General features: G+C 41.7%; 1 protein-coding gene across 1 annotated transcript in view; it reads right to left on the bottom strand.

Moving 5' to 3' along the window:
* MAMDC4 (MAM domain containing 4) overlaps positions 1-12,265 on the bottom strand; it is a 133,338-nt gene extending 121,073 nt beyond the window's left edge. The window contains exon 1 of the mRNA XM_029614094.1: positions 12,131-12,265. Within this exon, the coding sequence (XP_029469954.1) occupies positions 12,131-12,176 (46 nt within the window). The 5' untranslated portion in view covers positions 12,177-12,265. The remainder of the gene's footprint in view (positions 1-12,130) is intronic.
* Between the last annotated feature and the right edge of the window lie 282 nt (positions 12,266-12,547).

The raw sequence follows: 12,547 nt of genomic DNA on the forward strand, positions 1-12,547 counted from the left end.
GACTTCAAATATCTGAGTACTTCCTGGGTAAATGTCATATCAGGACATGCAAGGGAGATAAAGTTCCTAGATGCCATCAATGACTGCTTCATGCAGCATTTGGTCATGGAACCAATGAGAGGGGGAACTTTATTAGATGTAGCTCTCAGTGGAAAGCAGGACCTGGTGCAAGAGATAACGATGATGTATCCGCTTTGTAAAGTAATCATATTATAATTACATTTGACAATCACTGGAGGGCGAATACTAAGGAAAACTACTACAGTAGCATTTAACTATAAAAGGGAGACTGATAAAATGAGGACATTTGTTAGAAAAAAAACTAAAAGGAGCAATTCACAAAGTTAAAAACTTGGAGGAGGCATGGATATTGTTTTTGGGGTTTTTTTAGTATTTATTTATGCAGTTTTACATAATTAACAAAGTAATCTTTGTTCAGAAAACAGAAACATTATATTGCAAGAAATTTTTCATCCATACAAATAACAAAAATCTTTTTTCTTTTTTAGACCATAATCTTTTCTTGTGGGGAGAGCAATATAGAATAGGGAGTCATAGAGGAAATATAAATCCTTCATCAAACTTATGCATAGCAAGCTTATATTTACCAGCTCATTTAATCACTAGATCTAACTTTACTTGAATCCTCCATGGGGGAGGATGTTAATATTACCCTTTTCCTAGAGTCTAGGAATACTCTAAGTTGTTCTGGGCATTAAAAATATATACATCAGGGGGGGTGCTGTTTGGTGGCGCATGAGAGCGGGGGGGGGGGGCTGTTTCAAAGAGCTCCATCCCCCACGGGCCTATAAACCATCTATTTGCGCTTCCTAAATCTCATAACTATTATAGAAACAGTCCAGAAATACTGTGGATTGGGAAACCAACTACATATGGCATCAAAAAGAAAAACTACCGACTTAAAACAGTTTGCTTATGGACGGTCAGTGTTAGATAATGGGCCTGAAACAGACGACGCGGCAGCCGGCCCTCCCGAAAACATGGAACCGACTCTGGACGCCCCTCGAGGGGCTAAGCTGGCTGAGATTGTCTCCGGGGCTGACTCGGAGCTCCGGGACGAAATTAGGTCATGGTTTGTCGAATTTCAGGCGGATCTCCGCCAACATAAATCCGACCTCATGGCAGCCATGGCCGACCTAAAAGAAGATTTCAGTGCCCTCAGTAATAGAGTTGATGAACTAGATATACGGGCAGACCAACAAGGTGAGATTATAAATCAGGTAGTCACCCAACAGTGCATGTTTCATTCCGAGCTGTCTATGCTTGTGGAAGACCTTGAAAATTGTAGCCGGAGAAGTAACTTACATATCAGAGGGGTACTGGACACGGCGGAGTATGAGGACGCCAGGGGAGTCGTGCAGCAGATTTGTTCATTCCTTCTCAATAACGATGAATCAGGACAGGAAACTGTGGACGCAATTCTTACCCCCATTCGTCTGGACAGAGCTCACCGCTCCCTAGGACAGCGCAGGGATTCCAGACCCCGTGATATAATAGTATGTTTTCACGATTATGGGCAGAAAACCCGGGTCTATGAAGTAGACAGGAAAATAAAAAATTTGACCTGGAAAAACCACTCGTTGGAAATTTACCAGGATTTAGCGCCTATCACCTTGAAAAGAAGGTATGAGCTTCGCGAGGTGACAGCTAACCTGAGGGACTGTGATGTGCGATACCGGTGGACCTATCCGTTCGGTCTACAATTTCAGATGAAGGGAGTCACCTACCGTATCAAATGCCTGGAAGAAGCAGCAGAAGCCTTCAAACAAGCACAGCTACCTACGCACTTCCAAGCTTCCTAAATGGTGGCGGCTGCCACCAAAATGGACACTCATCCACACTGACAGAGAGCTGTTAAGGGCGGAAAACATCTACACCGACAACCTTCGGCCTCTACGACCGCGGCTGCGGATCAGGGCTGATGCTTTCCAGCTCTTTACTTCAGATATGGAAGGGGAGCATTATCACCCGTATGCTGTATGAGGGATCGGAGAATTCCTTCAATGTGCAGGCTGGATGCTAAACCCAGGGAGTCTGGACTAAATCCTTTTGGGAAGTTCAAGGTTTCTTATTTTTCTTATAAGATGGTTCTATTATTGAGTTTCATTCGAAATTGTATGTTTTCAGTTTATGCATCTTTTTACTTGTTATGTTTGAGCCTGTGGGGGAGGGGGGGATGGGGGTCTGCTCTTGTCGGGGAAAACCGGTTCCCTCCGGAGTTACTAACCCAGTAGTTCTGACGGGGTTAATTTCCATATCATGGGGTTATTAGCAGGGGTTTTTAGATATCATGGGGTGGTTGTGGTCATGGATGTGGTATTTGTATTTTCAACGGGTGCAGTGGAGTTGTCCGCAGCTTGGGTGCAGGAGTGTACATTAAGCTGTAACCTGCAGGAGATGTTCATGTATTTGGCTGCTCTCTCTCATTCTCATATAATCAAATGACCAGTCGTATAATCTCCTTAAATGTCAAGGGGCTGAACACCCCCAGGAAAAGGTCTCTGTTGAAAAGAGAGCTCCAATCTCATAATGCTGCCATAGTTTATGTACAGGAAACCAACGTCAGGAAGCATCACGAACGCCTCCTCACTTTCCAACAATATCCAGGGGCGCACTGGGCTGCCAACTCTAAAGCGGCTAAGTATACAGGCGTGGGGATCCTCATCGCGCAAACTATCATCCACGAAGTCCTATTTAAGCACATAGACCGTACCGGTAGATTTATTTTACTCAAAATTAAAGTGGTGTCCCAAGTGTTTACGCTCCTTAATGTTTGTTTTCCCCATGGTAACCAGATACTATATTTTGGGATCATAGCCCAACTACTTCAACAATATGCTGAAGGAGAGATTATCCTTGGCGGAGATTTTAATGCCACTAGAGTTCCTAATTTAGACTCGTCCACTAAAGATTCTATGACCAAAGGTGTGAGGAAAGCTTGGCGTGACTTCCTAGAGACCTGGAGCTTAGAAGATATTTGGCGTCAGAGAAATCCCAGATCCCATTCATATACTTTTTATTCTAAGCCACACAATACTTATTCTCGTATTGATTATTTCCTTGTCTCCCACACATTTCAAAATGCCATAGGCCGGGTGGGCATTGATAATGCAACTTGGTGTGATCATTCCCCCATTTGGATAGAGGCTAATATACAGGACATTGATCCGGGTCTCCACACTTGGAGGCTTAATGACGCCCTACTACGTGACACTACCTTTGTGCAAACCATGAACAATCACATGCAAGAGTATTTTGAGCTCAACCAATCAGATGATATTGCACCTATCACCTTATGGGACTGTTCTAAGGCAGTGGCATGGGGTGTCCTTATTGGACGCACAGCATATTGTAATAAAGAAAGGGAAAAGAGTAGGCAGGCACTGCTACGGGAATTGGACCAACTAACTAAATGTCACACGATTACCTTATCTAAAAAGACATACCAACAGATAGTACATGTCAGAGACTCTTTAAGTGCCCTTGACGATGCTGTTATTAGTCATGATCTATCCATGCTAAAACAGAAGTTCTTTGAAGGTGGCAATAAAGCGGGTAGACATCTGGCCCAGAAATTGAAAGCAGCAAGGGCACTGAAACTGGTGGCTAAAATACGGAATAAGCAGGGGGCGACTATAACATCTTCGACCGATATCAGGAAAGCCTTCATTGATTTTTATGCCTCATTATATACTGCTGTTGACAGTATTTCTGATACTGCCATACAGCAATACTTGGATTCAGTAACACTACCGACCCTGCCCCTCGCACATCTTGAGATGCTAGACAAACCCATTACTAACTTGGAAGTATTGGCGGCAATTAAGACATTAAAAGTGGGAAAAGCCCCGGGGATAGACGGATTCACAGCCACCTATTATAAAAAGTTTTCAAATACTCTGGTATCCCCTCTTACGGACATGTTTAATTCCCTCAGAAGCAGTGGACAATTTGCTGCAGATGTTAACACAGAGGGCATCTCTGTCATTACCAAGCCAGGTTGTGACCCTGAAGTCTGTGGATCTTATAGACCGATCTCACTGATTAATTTAGATTTAAAAATTCTAGCCCGAATACTGGCAGCCCGATTGAATAGTGTTCTGCCCAATATTGTACACATTGATCAGGTGGGATTTGTCATGGGACGCTTAGCTGCGGATAATGTCCGCAGAATTGTGAACATTATAGACTATGTGCATCACGCCCATATACCAACAGTGCTTCTCTCTCTTGATGCAGAGAAAGCGTTTGACTTGGTCCATTGGCCCTTTCTTTTTGAAACGTTACGGCGTATGGCCTTTGGCACTCATTTTATTCAATGGATTTGCAAGCTCTATGATCATCCGGCCGCCAGAGTTAAAATCAATGGTAGATATGGTGATGTTTTCCCAATTGGCCGAGGCACTCGACAGGGCTGCCCGCTGTCGAGTGCATTTGCGAGGCCATTAATGTCAGTGGTGTACCCAGGGATCATCATCATTTTAAAATTTATTTATTCTCGCTATTTGCAGATGACATCATGTTTATCTTAACTAATCCGTCCACTTCCTTACAAGGGATCACTTCCGAACTTCAGGCCTTTAGCGGAGTATCCGGGCTTAAGGTAAATTACGATAAATCAGAAATACTTAATATCAATCTCCTGGACGCTGAGGCAAACTCACTCAAAACACTTTTCCCTTTCAAATGGGCACCAAAAGCATTGCAATACTTAGGTATTCGCATTGGAAGTCATGCCAAGCAGCTTTTTGACCTCAGTTATATGCCGCTTATAAAGGCTATTCAGAGAGATTTGGGGAAATGGTCTAAAGGTACATTCTCCTGGTTGAGACGCATCGCCATTATTAAAATGAATGTCCTGCCCAGGCTCCTCTACTTTTTTACTACTATCTCTATCTACTTCCCTCCCCCTATTCTCAGAAAGTGGCAAGCCCTCATATTTGGTTTTATCTGGCGTAAACGATCCCCTAGGGTGGCTCGTGGCACCTTATATCTACCAAAGCTAACAGGGGGACTTAGCGTAACGAATTTAGAATGGTATTACTGTGCAGCACAGCTGAGAGCTCTCGTTATACTACATTGAACTTCAATGATCCCGCAGTGGACCTTTTTCGAGCTCACCTTCTCAGGAGCACAACCATTATCGGCCCTACCATGGCAACCAAAACATACTTGGCAAGGAGTCACATACCTGCCTTATGCATTAGCAACCACACTTAAAGTATGGACGAACGCTATACTTTGCTAACTCATCTATTCAGTAATGCCTTACTCCCAAAGCCCCATCCTACAGAGGTTGCGCATCACTGGGTACAAGTGGGTATTTCACGTTTAGATCATCTACAGAAGCAGGGGCTCCTTATGTCTCAAGAGGAATTGCGCTCTCATTACCAAGTGCATCATGTAGACTTTCTACTTTATGCAAAACTCTACAATATTATTAAAAGAGGGCTTAGGACAGGCATAATCCGACTGTCAGGTACTCTCTGTGAAAATTATTGCATGCACGCAAATCAAATCGGTGGGCTTATATCTAAAATCTACCAGTTACTTGGTGGTCGCGTGGTACAACCATTCCGACAACAAACAGTATGGACTGAGGACTTTACGCAAGGTTTATCACCCACAGACTGGGATCTCATATTCACATCTGCACATAAATGTTCCATATCTGCGAGACTACAGGAGAACTGTTATAAGTTGCTTTACCGCTGGCACTACTCACCCGATAGACTTCATAAGGTGTCTCCTACCGTATCCGAGTATTGCTGGCGGAACTGTGGTGCCGTGGGAAGTATTACCATATCTGGTGGCAATGCCCGGCGGTCACTACATACTGGCGGTTAATTATTTCCTGGGCCTCCACTATCCTGAACACTCCTCTGCTGGTCAAGCCTTGGCATGCCCTCTTAAGTCTTCTGCTGGAAACAGTTCACAAAGATGCGCAGCGTTTCCTTCAGCAAGCTTTTATTGCAGCTCATCTGACACTGGCACACCATTGGAAGGATAGCTTGGTGCCCAACTTACCTGAGGTCCAACATAAACTTCATTGTATTTACCAACTCGCCCGCCTAACAGCGATTCACCATGATCGGCTGACATCATTTCTTAGGATATGGGGACCCTACCAGGTCTGGATGGTGGCTCAGGAGCAACGATCAGAGCAGCAGGGACCCGAACTCTAAAGTTTGAGACGCAGGTCTTGCACTCTTCTCTTCAGGTGTCTTCACAGACGCCATACAGGCACTTACCCACTGCCTGCAACTCTTGGAACTGAATATATTTAGCCTTTTCCATGCCTTTACCACTCTATTCTGTTTTATCTGCTTGTGGATTTCACCCATGATTCTGTGGGGGGAGGGAGGGGAGGGTGGGAATACAGTGTTCTAAAACATTTTTTTCTATTGAAGCATTGGTGTGAATATGCCTTTTACATTATACCTAACAGTGAAGGTGCTATTGTTTGTAAATTGAATGGCTTATACTGTTATATCATTATTTTCCCTCTGCTTTAATAATAAAAACAATTTAAAAAAAATATACATCTTTATTATAGGTAACCTCACATTTGCATGGGTATCTGAGAAGAAACTTAGCCCCCAACAAATTAGCTTCTTGTCTCATAGAGAGAAAGGCTTTCCTCCTCTCCTGTGTTGCTTTCAATAAGTCCGGGAATATTTGAATGCGTTGTCCCATAAAACTTTCTCCCATATGTTGAAAGTAAAACTTCATCACCAAACTCACATCTGATTCAATTATCAAATAAACTAGTAAGGTCACTCTCTCATAGATTTCAATTGACGATTCCAAGAACTCTGTAAGATTATTCATATCAAGCTGTGGTGGGTTTCTTGTTTTAGATCTATTGAATGGTAAAAAATAAACCTTATTTACTGAGGGTAAACTTTCAGTTGATATCTTTAATACTTCCAGCAAATATTTCCTCAATGTTAATCGAGGTTGTTCCCCTATCACTTTGGGGAAATTTAGAAGCCTTATATTTAACCTTCTCAGTCTGTTCTCCAAATTTTCCACTTTTCTATTAACAGCCTATTTGTCTTGGACCAGCATATTACAGATATCCTGCATCGACTTCTCCTCCTTTTGTATTTCACTTATCTTATTGGTATTTTCTTGCTGTAACTTTTCATGTTCTAGGGAAGCTTTGTCCAACTTCCCGGTCAACGAATTCAATTGCCTCATTAGCCCTTGAAACATAGGGCTATATGAGGCAACTAGTTTCCACAGGGATTCAAGGGTAACCGTGTCCGGTTGTATAAAATCCTTATTCACCAGGTCCCCCAGCTGTCCTCCTAGGTCTTTCTCCATGCCCAGACTCCCAACCTCCTCCACTCGAGGCAACTCACCACCTCCAATGGGGTCCAGTGGATTCAACACTGGTGCTCCTGGTGCTTCCGGATTCTCAGATGGCGTCGCTGTTACTGGGCCTTGCAAAACACCTGCAGTTCGCCTGCAGTACTCTTTGGTTCCGCTTCCAGCATCGTATTTGCGGTGAGGTTTAAGGGTCCTGGTGCCACTGGATTCCATAGATCTGGGGGGCTAAGAGAAGTTTCCCCAGATGCAAAAGGTGCTCCCAACGCCGCTCCATCAGCGGGGATATTAGCTTCCCCTCCTTTCTGGTAAGCCGCGGCTAGCTCCAGTATGGTTCGCTGTCCAGGTAGAGCTGATGGTATAGAGGGAAATACCCTCATTCGGCCCTTTTGTTTAGGCTGCGTTCTTTTCTTTTAATCCGAAAAGCAGGTTAGAGGCAATAAGAACAGCACCGTGCTGCCACTAGAAGCTTGCCACCATCTTGGCTCCTCCCCCTCACTAATCAATTGAGGCATGGATATTGTTAAAAATTAACATTCTTGATACCCAGACAAAATGTATTCCATGCATTGAAAAGGAAAGTCAAAAGATTGCCAATGTGGTTTAATATTGAGGTAAAAGAGGCAATTAAAGCCAAAAGGGCATTATTAAAAAATGAAAAGCAGACCCAAATGAGGAAAATAGGGAAGAGCATAAGCACTGGCAAGTTCGATGTAAACAAGTAATCGAGCAAGCTAAGACAGATTTGAAAAGAAGCTTGCTGTAATAGAGGTATAAACAAGTAAGAAAAACTTTTTCAAGTATATTTGAAGCAAAAAGTCTGTAAGGAAGTCAATTGAGCCACTAGATGATCAAGGAGTCAAAAGGTTACTCAGAAAGGACAAGGAAATAGCAGTAAATCTAAATGAATTATTTGCTTCTGCCTTTACTGAGGAAGATGTCAGGATAATACCCAAACTGGAAATATTTTTGGATGGTGATGATTCTGAGTGACTAAACAAAATCACCATGAAACTGGAAAATGCAATAAATCAGATCGACAGACTAAAGAATAACAAATTACCAGATCCAGATGGTATTCACCCCAGAGTTTTGAAGGAACTCAAACACGAAATTGAAGCCCTGTTTCTGGTGATTTGCAGCTTATCATTTAAAACAGTCATGGTATCAGAAGACTGGAAGGTGGCCATTGTGACGCCTATTTTTAAAAAGGGCTCTAAGCATGATTTGGGAAAATATAAACTAGTGAGCCTGACACTGGTGCCAGGCAAAATGATAGAAGCTATTCTTAAAAACAAAATGACTAACCATATAGATTTTCGTGGTGTACTGGGGTACAGTCAACATAGATTTTACAAATGGAAGTATTGTCTTACCAATTTATTAGATTATTTTTGAAGGTATAAATAAACATGCAGATAGGGGTAAGCTGATTGATATAGTGTATTTGGATTTTCAGAAGGCGTTTGAGAAAGTCCCTCATGTGAGGCTCCTCAGGAAATTAGGAGGACATGGATGAGATCGAAGGCAGTGTCTTATTGTGATTGGTAACTGGATAAAAGACAGGAAACAGACGATAAATCTATATGGTAATTTTTCCAAATGGAGAAAGGTCATTAGTGGAGTGCCCCAGGGGTCTGCATTTGGACCTATGTTATTTAGCACGTTCATAAATAATCTGGAGAAAGGAACAATGAGTGAGTCAACCAAATTTGCAGATGACACAAAATTGTTTTGAGTCATTAAAAGAGTAGCAGATTGTGAGGAACTGCCGAAGGACCATGTGAGACTATGAGACTGGGCATCTGAATAGCAGATGTAATTTAATGTGGACAAGTGCAAAGTAATGCATGAAGGGAAAAATAATCTAACTACAGGTACATGATGTTGGATTCTGTGTTAGAAGTCACCACTCAGAGAAAGGATTTCAGAGACACTATCTTGAAATTTTCAGCTCAGTATACAGTAACAGTCAAAAAAGCAAATAGAATGTTGGCAATTTTTTGAAAAGGAAGAGAGGACAAAACTAAAAATATCATATTGCTTTTGCATAGATCCATGGTGCAACTGAACCTTGAGTATTGTGCATAATTCTGGTTGCCACAGCTCAAAAGACATAGCGGACATAGAAAAGGTACAGAGAAGGGCAACAAAAACGATAAAGAGGATGGAACAGCTCCTTTATGGAGAAAGGCTAAATAGTTTGGCACCATATTAGTCCACGTAAATGCACAGAAATAAACGGTTACAAATAAAAACAAAAAACACACCATACAAGGTGATACATTTTTGCTGGACTAACTTCATACATTTCTTGGCTAGCTTTTGAGAGCTAGCACTCTTTTTTTCAGGTCAGAATTCAAATGAGCAAGAGAAAACATTATCAGGAAGTACATAGTGTGGCTGCCATAAGTGAATCATAAAAAACATTCCTCCCAGTGATAGGATGATGAGGAATGGGTGAGGGTGGTTTGAAGGGTGATCAGAAGGTGACAAGCAGTATAATTTTATGGTACATAATGTGATAAGAAACCTAGCTCTATGTTGAATCCTTTTTTTGTCATTTTCAAAGTATCTGATCATTTTAACTTCAAATATTTTGCATTCTTGGATTGTTTTAAATGTTTCTTTGGTTATTCTGATCACAAGGCCATTGATGCAGTGGCCTGGTTCTGAAAGGTACTTCCACCCAGAGCTGTTGGCCTGGTCTTCCCTGTGGTATTTGATTACATAGGTTAAACAGATTAGTTTAGAAAAGAGATGACAAGAGGGGATATGAGATTTTTAAAATTATGAGTGGGGTGGAACAGACTAATAGGGAGCAGTTATTTACTCTTTCAAATAACACTAGGACTAGGGGACACACCATGAAATTAGTATCCAGCATATTTAAAACAAATTGTAGGAAGAAATTGTCACTCAGCGCACAATAAATTTATGGAATCTGTTAGGCATCTAACATATTAGGGTTAAAAAGAGCATTAGACAAGTTCTGAAAGAAAAGGCTATAAACAGTTATTAGTCAGGTAGACTTGGGAAAGCCAGCGCTTATCCCTGGGAGTGAGATACAAGAAACAGATCAACCATTGGGGATCTTCTGGCTACTTGTCACCTGGACTGGCCACTGTCAGAGACAGGATGCTGGGCTGAATGGACCCTGGTGTGACCCAGCATGGCATGGTAATGAAGCAAACAATCTATTGCTCTACCCTGAGTGGGGGCCAGACTACAAAGGCATGTAAAGGAGATTTATGACTTTTCCAAGAAATGAAGGGTCTCCGAACCATCTTCTTCTAACACAGGATATGATTATTTGCATTTGTCTAGTTAGCAAATTACTTTTGGCTGAAAAGTTTTCTAAGTCCTGAATTTGGATGAATCTAGCCCACAAGTATTTGGGCCTTATCTCATATAACTGTAAATGGAAAAATAATATAGAAATAAAATATGTTTTTAAAAGAAAATGAATATAGTGTTACAGAAGGTGCCCAAACTGATAACAGTAGAAATTCATGGCGCATTCTCAGCTATTGCTCAATGACAACACCCACTGGCTGGAACTCAGGTGCACGCAATACGCTGTTCCAGAGGGAATTGTGGTCTGTGGCTCTCAGCCAAGGACTGTCACTGAAATGGCTGGGCTAGGGAAGATTATAAAACAATAGGGGGAAATACTATGGGTAGCTGTAAATGAATATTCATTATCATCATCGTTATCATAATGGCTCATGGAGCTGTTGCCCAATAGAGCCTGGATCCAATTGAGCTGGAAACCCAAAAGAACAGGAGGAAACTGCCAGGTCAAAAATACAATAAAAAAAAAAAAAAGAAGGATCAGTTTACTTATTAAACAGATATAGCACCGCACATTATGTTCTGTCCATGCTCTTCCCTCCTGCTTTGCAAGAACCAGCTATATTAGGAATGAAAATGCAATTCATTTCTGAAATCTTTTCAATCCTCAGGCTGGAGGACTGAGTTAAGGTCTGTTTGTAGGTTGTCTGAATTTCCAGATACCTCCAAAACAAATATCAAGTAGAAGTGCCTGACTTACAAATAGCTTTTATTTTCTTTCAAAAACAAGGTCATCTTGCTATTTGGACTTAAATAATTAGAAGACATGTAACTATTAACTGCTCTTCCCAGCACAATACAGAAAGGTTTGTACTACAGGCAAAATAACAGATTGCCAGGGTCAGAAATGGTGTTTATTAAAGAGGCATCCCTTGTAACCCAAGTTCCACCGTTCTACATGACATGACTTGTTTCCAGTGACCAGTTTTCACAGCTTATTCTATAACTCCTGAAACCAGCAGTCACACTATCCCTCTGAAGTCTGGAATGGCATTCAGTTTTGACAAATTCAAACATCAGAAGAGCCAGGTACAGGAAGGAAGACTGAGAATTCACTCTGAGGTCTTACCTGCTCACCTGACCAATAGGTTAATGAATGAGCTATGACAAAGGGACAAAATCATTTTTTTATTCTTAATTTAATGGGAGCTTAATTGGTATGAATGTTTTTGGGGCTAATACCCATGACTTGAAGAAATCTTTGACCTGTCAGGAAGAATTGAAGACTAAGGCACGGCACTAGGTAGGCATGAGGCAAATTTAATTTTGAGAAGTTATAATCTATTACCCTAGGTAAAAAAAAACCAAACAACCCCTCACCCATAAAATCTGGTGACAGTTCCCGTAAAACTTATAAGCTCAAATAGAAAGCAATGTGTGCCAGTCCCTGCAGAAACGTAAGAAAGCACATTTTAAAACTTACCAGGTTGAAAAAGCAGGAGAATGCACAATGGATGTGTTCCATACATTTTGCAAGGAGCAAGGTTCAACTTCAGGGGAGGAAGGTTATACGGTGTAGAGCCTGGAGCACCCTGCTTCTCTCAGGCAGACAGCTAAAGCTGCAAGGAATCACTTCTTTTGCACTGGACTTTCATCTCTGGTTATCAGTACAGCCCATATCACTTAATGGTAGATTCTTAAAGAAGCACATTTGGTCAGATGAGCCGTTCACTCCTGTGCTCTCTGGATCATTAGGCCTGATAGCAGCGTAGACTAGTGGTATGATTGTGAAGAAGAGACCCAAGCTCTGATATTACATACTGAAGCAAACAAAACCTGTGTTAGCACTATATGTGCCCTTGGCAAAGAAATCCTTTATTTACAGACAGGGTCCCCTAGT

This window comes from Rhinatrema bivittatum, chromosome 8 (assembly GCF_901001135.1).
Source record: "Rhinatrema bivittatum chromosome 8, aRhiBiv1.1, whole genome shotgun sequence".
NCBI classification, from domain to species: Eukaryota; Metazoa; Chordata; class Amphibia; order Gymnophiona; family Rhinatrematidae; genus Rhinatrema; species Rhinatrema bivittatum.